Source organism: Pyricularia pennisetigena (genome assembly GCF_004337985.1).
Source record: "Pyricularia pennisetigena strain Br36 chromosome Unknown Pyricularia_pennisetigena_Br36_Scf_28, whole genome shotgun sequence".
Classification (NCBI taxonomy): Eukaryota; Fungi; Ascomycota; class Sordariomycetes; order Magnaporthales; family Pyriculariaceae; genus Pyricularia; species Pyricularia pennisetigena.
In genome coordinates, this window is record NW_021940940.1 from 19,873 (window position 1) to 30,353 (window position 10,481).

Sequence of the window (10,481 nt, forward strand, 5' to 3'; positions counted from 1 at the left end):
AACCGGCGGAGCCGGAGAGCTGCTATTTGTTGCACTAAAAAACACCGTCAAAAGACGAAAGCTCCCGTCTCTGACAATGCCAGTGACTTCGGTAAATATAGCCTGCAACACTATTCGCCGAGGAGGTGCTTAGGGCTAACGAGCAATCACCATCACTGGAACAGTACCGCGTAAAGGCCCGCAACCCTGAAGAAAAGCATTGGACGCTGGTGCAAGATAGACACGTACTGTACCGAGTGAGATTGGTGATCCCATATCACGAGGAATGGCCCGTCAATGTAATCCGCGAAGTCCACGGTTTAACCATCGCTACAGCCCATCCTGGTCGCAACAGAACCCGTCGATAGGTGGCACAACAATTTTGGTGGACCGCTATGTCGCCCACTGCTCCTGTGGGTCAGCCAAGATCCCCAGAGACTTTTACAGCCATTACCCGTACCGGATCGACAATGGGGCACCATCGTCGCTTACTCTGCACTACCTGCAGACAATCATTGACAACGGGTCCGTTGCACTGCGCTGACGCTTGCTTACTTCCTAAATGGATGCATTGTGGAACAATGCTGGTGAAGGGCCTTCTAGTGTGGTGTTTAGGACTCCTCTGGTTGACAGTGGGTAATGCCAAGTCGAAGTCGGGAAACGATAACCTGTTCGTGATGATCGATGCGCTGACGAAACGGTCGTGGGCAGTTCCATGCACCAGAACGGGCTACCGCAAATTAGAGCAAAGACTGGACGTTGATAGCTTAATTTTGAGCCAAATCTGGATCTTCCCTCAGATCGTCAAGTAGGCGCAAGTAGCTTTAAGCCCCTCATTCGTGACTGTTATGTTTAGTAATTTGGGGTGTACGTAACCGATTGCAGCCAGTTTCAGCTGTTGCGTTTGGTGATTTGGAGAGTGAAGGCATTTGGCTACCATGTTCGGCGATGTTGGCTGTACCCACACCTCCCAAATCGCCAAGCGAAGGAACCTGCCCTTAGAACCATCACTTCCCGATCGAATAAATTGGCTACTCCACCTTATCGCCCGTCCACCTTCAAACATGCAGTTGTTCGAGCATTTGATAACTTGAACCCACCTGGCACGGTTCGTTGAAATGCTTCGTTCGGGTCGTATTTGAACGCAACCTCCTCAATAAACGCAAGGTTTTTCTCTCCATAGCTGCCCAGAGGGTTCTGGCTAAGGTCGGCGTAGTTGAGAAAAAGATACTCGTCGTCAGCTCCATTCTCGACCGAAAACGTTTTGATGGTGTCCACCCAGGTAGTCATTTTGGCGTTGACTAGCTTTTTGAGCTTTGGGTCTTTATATGCAACCATACTGAGAAACAAGACAAGATTTTCGCTACGATCCTCGAGCCCTAGCACGTTGCCGCCGCTTGCTGCGGCCTGCCTGAACTGCTCCACCGATAAGCCTTGAAACACGCATTGCGCTGTAAGACCGAGTGACGGCTTTGCCCCCAGTTCTTTCATCATGTTCAGGTAGGTCTCAACGGCGTGGGCCATGACATCGCCATTGTTTTTAAATGGCAGCGTCCTCCAGGCGTTGTAACTGTCCTGCGTCAGCTTCAACTCATTAGTAAAGTGGAAGCATTGGAAACATTGCGTAGGATCCGTGTCTTTCTTTTTGTAGATTCGCACGGGAAAGAATGGTGCGGCAAGGCCCAGCCAGGAGCAAATTGGTATGCGCTACCTGCCTCACCCAAAATGTGGCCATTGGTGATACCTTGTGGTTAGTCCCAACAGCAAACAGGACTTGGTGTGTGCGCGAAAAACAACATCTTTGGTGGCTATTACCAGCATCTCGATATCCTCACCGTCGCCGATGTGGTACACGATCTTGACCTTTGTTTTTTCCCACCGGGCCATGGCGACGATGGTGGTGATGGCTCTCAGTGGCGGGGCGCCCTAATACCCGAAACCGAATCGAGAGGCGCACATGGCCTCGTCCTGCACCTGGACGAGCAAGACAACACGACAAAGATCCCGACCCCTGATCCGGGATCGAGAACTAGGTACCGCTACGTTCTCCACGAAAGGCCATGCACGCGCCATGGGGAGAAACACAGTCTACAGGATGATTTGACTTTAATGCTTTCTGTCCATCGCGCGCCCAACGGCACCTGCATTCAATCAGCTAACCATAAACCCATCACCACTGCAGATTCTTGCCTGCGACTTGCCCCTCACTCACGACGGCGTCGAGACCCTCGATACCTACAAATCGGCAAGTCTGACACCAGCGACCCCAGGCTCGCTCTCATCGCACCAAGGAGGGGAGACGTGGCCAGAAAACGCATCCGCACTGGGTCTGGCTCGCTTTCGAGGATCTGCAGCTATGCGATGCTTCACCAACGATGGAAATCTGAGTATACCTGATGAAAGCGAGCAGTCAAGCATAGATGTTGATGGATAGATAAGATCGCTGGCAAAATCTGAGGGTCTGACCATCGGAGCGTTTCTTTGCAAAGTATCCAAGGGGAATAAACATGGTGTAGAAAATGGAGATTTGTGCTTTCACAAATGATACTAAATCGAGAGCACAAATCACCACAACATAGACACCCAGAGAGGACTGTTGAGCCAGAGGAGAAGAATGAGAATCATTCAGAGGGCTGTTGAGGCCACGAGTAAAGATCATCCAAAACGGGCCATTTTACTCAAAGGTCTTGCAAATCAACTTATCAGTACATGATCGCGTATTGGAGCAATGGCAGATCTTGAAGAACCCATCAGAGTGGGCCAAGAAGCTGTTGCAGTCACTCCACTCGAGCATCTAGACCGAGCCCGTGTTTTAAGCAGCCTTAGGATGGGTTGAGTGACAGATGCGAGGGCTCCTAGGCTTGTTGACTAGATTGAGAGCCTTTAAGTCGATGCGGGGAATGCTTAGCCCAGGGACGAATAAGGGGATATTGGTCGGAGATGTGGTGATTGGTAAAATTCTTGTGCAGTGTGACCTTGGCCGACAGTACCCCAGCAAGAGCCTGCCCTGGTGCACAGGACATCAAAAATGCTTGCGATGTTCAGGACGGTGGATCTGTTGACAAGAATATTACAGATAAGCTTGAACGGCTTCCTGATAATAACCCCATTTGGCTGGGGAACTGTACTACCGAGTTCTACCGGTCATGGTGACAAAGCTGAGTCTACCATCCACGTAGAGAGTTCAACAGCGATCCCAAATGCAGAACAAATCCTAACCCTCCTACGAAAAAGAAGCTCACATGTTTCAGTGACTAGCACATAGTTTGGGAACGAAATCAGTTTTATAAACTGACTTCCGTTACTGGTTTTGCATGTTCTGGGCCTTGGCTGTGGAAGTGGCCTCTGGGTCTATTGTCGAAGGGCCTCCCGGGTTTCCGTTAGCTGGTTGATTTGACCCAGTCGTGATCGGGTCCTTTCTGCACCTGGAATTTGACAGTATGCGGCATGCAATCAATCACACCTATCACTGAGCCTGTAACTCACTTAAACGCCGACAAGGCGAGAATGTACTGCTCGTAAATATCTTGCGCTAACTGCCCCGATTGTGAACCAAGACGACGATGGGGAAGACCACCGATTTTGTGCCTTCGACCTCTGTCTACAGTACGCTTTCTTGTCTTGCATATCGCTGGTCTCAGTTGGGTATGGGGCACCGAGCGAGGTAAGTGCTTCAGTTCGGCCTCTGAACGCCGCTCTCAGGGATCACGACTCGCCTGCACAGCGACCTACCGGAATGCGCTGTGTTTTCTTCATTGATGCCAAATCACATAGTCCTGTCGCGCAGGCTGAATCTGAGTTGGGACTTCGTGAGAGGGAGTTTCTCATAACCTCTCTGTTCCAGTTCAGTGACGCTAAATTGTTAAAAGGTGGAGGCCAGTGATTTTAGTGAAGAGAGACATCTACACGCCCTGAGATGGCCTGAGAATGATGAAAGAACCGGAGGCGGGGCCGTTGCTTGGTTTCATGGCTCAAAACCTACAGCCTATAAACACCCATGAGTGTCATATGAAGAAGCTCTCGCTTCATGCAGTGCTATTGAAGCCGGTTTGTTGTAAAGTAGGCTTCCATCTTGAAACTTCCCGACACTGGCGATATGCCGTGGCCTGAAATAGCCTTCAGGGGTTAGCCTGGGTTCCAAGAGGGGGTTGAGCAAACTTACAATGGGGCCGCGGTGGTGCATTTTATACTATAGCTAGATAAAACAGCTCAAGAAGGTCATTGAATATGTGGAGGAATCACGTCTCCCAAATAAGCGGGCGGACTGCAGAGTTGGTTGTCATCACACTGTAATCTGTACGCTAGCTTTGTAGTTGCCTTGTTTCGAGCTTGCAAGACAAGATATGCGTTGTCACTTGCGGTGATGCCCGCTAGAACATCGCATTGCTCTTGCCTCTCATTTCTGCAGCTCGACTTCAGGCATCTGGTTAAGGATAAGTCTAAAAACGTATATCCCCTATGATGACACTGGGTGGGTCGGAATTTGGAGGCTGACTAAGAGCCTGATCTTCTCGTTATCTAGCGCTCGCGTTCTAACAACAAATCGCTCGCTACGTCGAAATTTTGGGGGTTGGTTTTAAACCTTAAGTGTATTTTATGCTGACGTGACCACTCAAGCTGCTGTATAAAAGGCTGGGCAGCCAGGGCGATGGGACTTCGTGAATCAAACAATCCTGAGAGTGCCTTTGCGTGGCCCGGACGTCGACAACCCGCTCAATAGACGGTGGAAATAACGATGCTACCAGAGCCTTTGGCACAAATACGATGTAGAAAACCATTGCCCTTTGAGCGATAACCGAAAGATGTTCAAAAAATGTAGTCCAACCACAACTTCCAGGCTGACTTTTCAGCAACCGACTTCGCGCCCCGGGAACCAAAGACAAAGCCGTTTGATTCTTGGCCTGTTATTATTCTGGCTTCACCCATATTCCGACGGGTTTTCGGTTAATAGATCGGATCTCTGGAACGTTTAGGCATCGGCTCCACCCTAAAATATCAGTTCTAGACCTATTAAATTAGTAATACGCTGAAAATTGATCTTCTGAGTTTCTGTACCTTGCGGGAGGGTGGCTATCTAAAAGGAAAAGCCTGAAACTAACGTTTTTGTTGTGAACGTTGTTCTCTTTATAATTTTATCTAAACGAATGTATCTATCCAGCTGGGTTTATATAATCGCGCCGGATTTTGTATCATACCAGCTTAATCCTAGGTAACTGAAGCAAAAGAGTGTCTCGCACGTAGTAAAGTTGTGCTTTGAGTAGGAAAACGCATCATGTAAAGTAAGTGCGTGTTATGCCTCTGTCAAAACGCGGAATTCAAGCCGTTGTGGCTGATTCAGCTGGTTTCAGCCTGATTCAAGCTCGGTTGTGGCTGAATGCTTTGTCAAAGTTCTGAGTGCCGGATCTCGGGCTGATTGCGGTGATTTAGTACGCGACAGTTTTACAGGCGCTTGGATTGTGAGAGACTTCAAAACACAGAGAAAAAAGCAAAGAAAATCTCTAGTAATATCTCTTCCCGGACATCTCTCTTCTTATTTCATTCCCTTCTAGCGTTGAGATACAGCGTTGGTTTTGTTCCTTTTCTCGTCTAAGAAACATCATGAGACATCCGGGGTTACAGACTGGGTGTTGTCTGCATATCCCTGGCCAACGAGATCTCTTTGCAAATGTCCACCGGGATGCTGTTGGCTTTTCCTTGGTAGTCTTTTTTTGTTTTAAACAACCATCCAAAATTCGTTTCCCTTTTTGACATTTGACCGCCACGGAAAACATTCTTTCTCCGTGCTGGCAGTCGTCTCACGAATGCGTTTGTGATCATCTGGTTGGTTTCCAATTTTGAGTGTACCTGGAATGGAGGTGTCTGAGTTGGCGGGTTGGTGAGCCGTTCCTTGCCGGAAATGCTCCGGTGCGTCTGCCTTTTGATCTGCAACCTGAGAAGGTTGATTAAAGAGAGATTCGCAATTATATTCATCGCCGTTGCGCTGCTCGTTGAGCAACTCGATCCCTTCTGAATCATCGTGGAGCAAATCATTTTCAGAAACATTTGGGTTCAGCTCGAATGAAACCAATAACTTGGCCAAAGACCCTCCTTGATCCTCTGCTGGAATTGGCGTGATAACCGTTCGGATCTGGGTTACAAAACAATCAAGATTTATTACGGCGTGGCCTTTTGAAGACGACAGATAGGCTGCAACCCGGGAATGCTCGACAGGTGCCGGAGCTGAAATGATTTCTGACCCTTTGACTGCGCTGTTGTGATTAAAGATCGCTGATCTTGAGACCTTTTGAGCGCATAGCTTAAAACTGACAGAAATGGTGCTGTCCGGGATGTAATACCAAACCGTAAACCCCGTGACGTGCTGGCTAACATCAAAGTCGTATTGCCATGAATACTCTGCAAACATGTCTTTCATTTGCAAGCAAACATTTATGCTTGGCGACAATTCGTACTTGAAGAATGAGGTGATGTCATCTTCATCCCCTTCTTTTCGAAAAAGCGCAGTGGCCGTATTCGTGTAAGGCGCTGGAGCCAGGGTCGATAGAAGATCACTTGGCTCCTGGAAGGGTTTGAGATTCCAGTTTGTGCTCCCAATGATCGGCCAAGTATTTGATTGACAAATGGGGGCAGCTATGGAGCCAGTTTCGATGTCTATGCCCATCGGAACCAGCCCTACCTCCTGCCGTTGCCATGAATGCGCTCCCGACCTGACTATCGAGTATGGGCCTTTTTGGTCATAATTCTGTGTGGTGTCCATGTTCCCATAGCCTGCTAGAAATTCAGTCCAAGGAGAGTCTTGGAGGTTGCGTTCAAGGCTGTCTCTTTGGGAAAAGGTGTTAACGCATTGTGCACATTCGTAGGTTCGATCACCCGTATCTAAAAGACTGTTAGCCATATTTTAGCACTTTTACATTTTGTGGATGCTTTTTCTTACGGATAACATATTCCGGCATGTGAGTTTTATTGCAGTAATAGGGAAGTTTTTCGTCACCATTCTTCTGCGAAATAAGTTTTGCAGCCGGGCTACCTGCAACTGGGCCCTGAGGTTGTCCGGGTGCATTTTGAAGCATGCCAAGAGGGCCTTGAGAACCAAGTTCACTGACTTGTGTCTCTCTGTTCTTCTCAGTTGTCTGAAGCTGCGTCAAGGTACTTTGGGCGGATTGAGAAAAAGTTTCCCTCGGGGGGACCATGCCACTAGTCGTCATGGGATACAAGAGTGGCTGATCCTGTGCCAACATTGACAGAACTTGCAGAGCCGCTAGCATATCCTGCCTATGGTTGAATAGGTTGAGATGAGGGCAATTTTCTGGCGAGTAGTCAGGGTCGGCTTCGATGCCCAATGCCTCCTTAGCGTCGCTTCGCGCTTGATGTGTGAGCTGCTCGTGAACGAGTGGTATTGTATGCGCCTGGGGTCCTTGCTGCTTCACATGGTTTATCGACTGCAGACACGGCACCGATGCGTGTGATTCGACTTGCGTGGTTGCCACGGGATTGGCAACATAAGGTACTGGTGCGTAGGTCGCCGCCTGGCCCTGCATGTAGTTACCATCTTGAATTATGAAGCTCTCGCCAGGTCCAGCCTCTGAACAGCCAAGACTGCTTTGGATAAACGAGGGCAAAACTGGTGACGGACCCATGCCGCTTTCTGTCAGATCCAAATCATTCGCCCCGTGGCCTTGGTAGCTACCATTGCGGTGCAGATTATGCAAGTCCCGATTCTCCTTATATCTGGCCTTGGTCCCTGTTGCTATGGTTAGCTCAATACTCAAGACCCTGTTCTTTGATTGATATGGATGTATACGTACGGTATTTGCTCTTCGCTACGCGATTTTGAGTGCGCTTCCTCTCTTCTGAATCTGATTTTTGAGACCATTCGTCTGACTTGTGCTTCGACTTGCTCAAGGAGCCGCGTTTCCTCGAACCCCGTGTCGATGATGACGGCATATCTGAGAGTTGGGTCCTGGCCCTGGATCGCTTGAGAATGCCTGTCTGTGAGCGGTTTATGAGATGACAGGAGATAGACCTAGATGATGTTGATGTATGTCCTGAGTGGGATTTGGTATTGGCAGATAGGTATATGTGGAAAGTTCTTGCTGTGGCCCTCTGGTGAGCTTGAGGTAGCTACTGATTTATATTGGGAAAAGGTGTCTCTTGCCGTCAAGGTAACAGTTCGGTTAGATTTCCCAATAGAACTTTTGCTAGAGGATCGGAAGTTTCCACAGTGCATATATGTATCCATAGCATGTAAGCCTCCGCCCTGATTTCAGCATCTACGAGCTTCCTTGCAAAAGCTTGGCGGCCACATTCTGATCCAGGGTTGTTAACTTGTGTGCTCAGGGTCGGGCGCCTTCTAAGAGGTATCATACACCACGCCCTTCTCAACCTCTTCCTACAGTCTGTCAATCACATTGGTACTAAGCGTCCGCCCCATTCCTTGACCATGTTGAGTTCAGAGTACCGTTTTCCAAAACGCCGAATCTTGCTTGTCATTCAGCTTAAAGGGGCATGTGGTGTAGGTAACTTTCAGCTATCTTGGGGTAGCTATACCTCAAGGTCAATCACGAAATACTCCCTGCAGATACCCTACCATGGCACTTGTCTCCAGCACCACAAGACAGGGATGTTGAAATGTTATGGCGACCTTCGTTGACTAAACTGGCTGTAATACACCCAACCGAGAGTACTCAGTCCCAGGCAAAAAGAACCACACCCCGGTATAGTGCAACGTCTAATGAACTTCCACAACGTTAACCAATTTTGGTGTAATCTCGAAACTTCCGACCCACAGGTACTTCGTGTACTTTGTGTACTTTTTTGCAGGCTGCCATCAATTGACTTAACGATTTAATTTGCCAACACTGTACCGGGAAGTGGTTTTTTACCCCTACCACGTAGTAGAAATCCACTGGCGAGCTCTCCACAAGCATCTAAAAACACCCCCCCCCCCCATGGACCCATTCCGAAGCAAGGATAGCAAGCATGATCCAGAATTGGCCTTGTCGGCAAAAGGCCACTCGCTCGCCCTTTGCGAATCACGAAAGACATAACTACGAAACCAAGGGATTATAATAACAAAGTGTGCCGCCATGGCAAGTCTTTTGCCATGGTTGCCATGGGATTCTCGAATTGGCTTCAAGTCACCTGTTCTGCCCGACTTTTTGTATCAAAATGACTCGTCTCACGGACCCGGAGAAACGCGACAGGCAGTAAAAGGAGCTGGTGCGGAAGCGCGGCGGGAGTCTCATTAGGAAGGCCGAGCAACTGGGGAGGCTTGGCGACATCTTTGTATATACCGTTTTCTATGATCCACTGTATGGCTACGACGGCATTGTCAACATCCCCGAGGGCTTTGAAGAACCAAACATAAAAAAAATGGTATGTGCTTAGGACCACAAGCGTATACAAATGCTCCGCAAACACCGACTAAGAACGGCGATAGTACGAAATGCTGCGCGACGGTCACAGGCCTACCCGAAGAACAAGACGGCGCTGTTCAGATTCATCGTCACAGCGGCCGAAAGAGCCCCAAGAAAAGCCCCAAGAGGCCGTGCTCGATGAGATCACAGTCGAGCCAAGTAACGGAAGCTGCTTGCACGAGGACGACGGCGACTCCTCAACAGGAAAAGCTGGCAGCCAGGAGACCAAGGAGCCACAGGCATATCCGAACGGAACATCTGAGATTGATGCTCCCCATGAGGTGGATGACGATTTTGAAACCCTCTTCGGGCAGATGGATACTTGCAACGACTTGAAAGAAGCAGATTTTCAGCTAGTTAAGAAGCAGCCATCCACAGTGAAAAGGATAGTAGGGATCCGCTTGAAAGATGGAAGGTTCATTCCAAAAGGTCTCAAGGTAACAAAGATTGCCTTGGGTGCGCATCGGCGGGAAGATTTGACATTATAGATTATAGAGTTACACTACCGTCCACCGTATATCGTGCCTGAAACATTGGCAGTTCTCGCTAAAGCAGGATCAGAAATCCATAATAGGCCACATTGTTGGTAAAGGTTAGGGTGCCCATAGCCCCAGTAACGGGCGAGTGAACCAACGAAGCAATATAACGAATTGCTTCTTATTTTGTTGATTGTATTGGTAGGTTACAAAGTAGGGTTGCACAACAAAGATAGGCCCTTTTATAGGGACCTATACCCCTGTTAACTATCGATAAGTAATGCATACGCAAATGCATATAATTATGAACCGACACACATGATAATGGGTGCAAGGCACACTTAGGCTGTGGTTAAATCGTCTCCTCACCAAAAGCTGTTCCAAACCAAGAAGCTCAAATCTCACTTGCAGTGCCCTTGATTCCTTCCGTCTCCTCCTGGTCAAGGAAAATTCCAAAATATAGCCGAAGAGCATCGATACGTTCCGCTTCGGTGCGGAACTCAATGCTCAGTTTCAAATCCCCGTCCCTCCGCCATTTCTTGGAAACCGTTCTTGTACTTGTAGTCGGCATTTTCAATAGTGGTGGCGTGGAGTCATGGCTCATGTGAGCGCC

General features: G+C 48.7%; 2 protein-coding genes across 2 annotated transcripts; both read right to left on the reverse strand.

Moving 5' to 3' along the window:
- Positions 1–1,020: 1,020 nt before the first annotated feature.
- PpBr36_11418 (uncharacterized protein) lies at positions 1,021–1,866 on the reverse strand (the record flags this gene model as incomplete). The annotated part of the gene is made up of 2 exons (XM_029898520.1): positions 1,021–1,563; positions 1,795–1,866. The coding sequence occupies 2 exons, from the start codon at positions 1,864–1,866 to the stop codon at positions 1,021–1,023; spliced, it is 615 nt and encodes a 204-aa protein (XP_029743132.1).
- A 348-nt stretch (positions 1,867–2,214) lies between these two features.
- On the reverse strand, positions 2,215–2,488 carry PpBr36_11419 (uncharacterized protein; the record flags this gene model as incomplete). Its single annotated transcript, XM_029898521.1, has 2 exons — positions 2,215–2,372; positions 2,446–2,488. The coding sequence occupies 2 exons, from the start codon at positions 2,486–2,488 to the stop codon at positions 2,215–2,217; spliced, it is 201 nt and encodes a 66-aa protein (XP_029743131.1).
- Between the last annotated feature and the right edge of the window lie 7,993 nt (positions 2,489–10,481).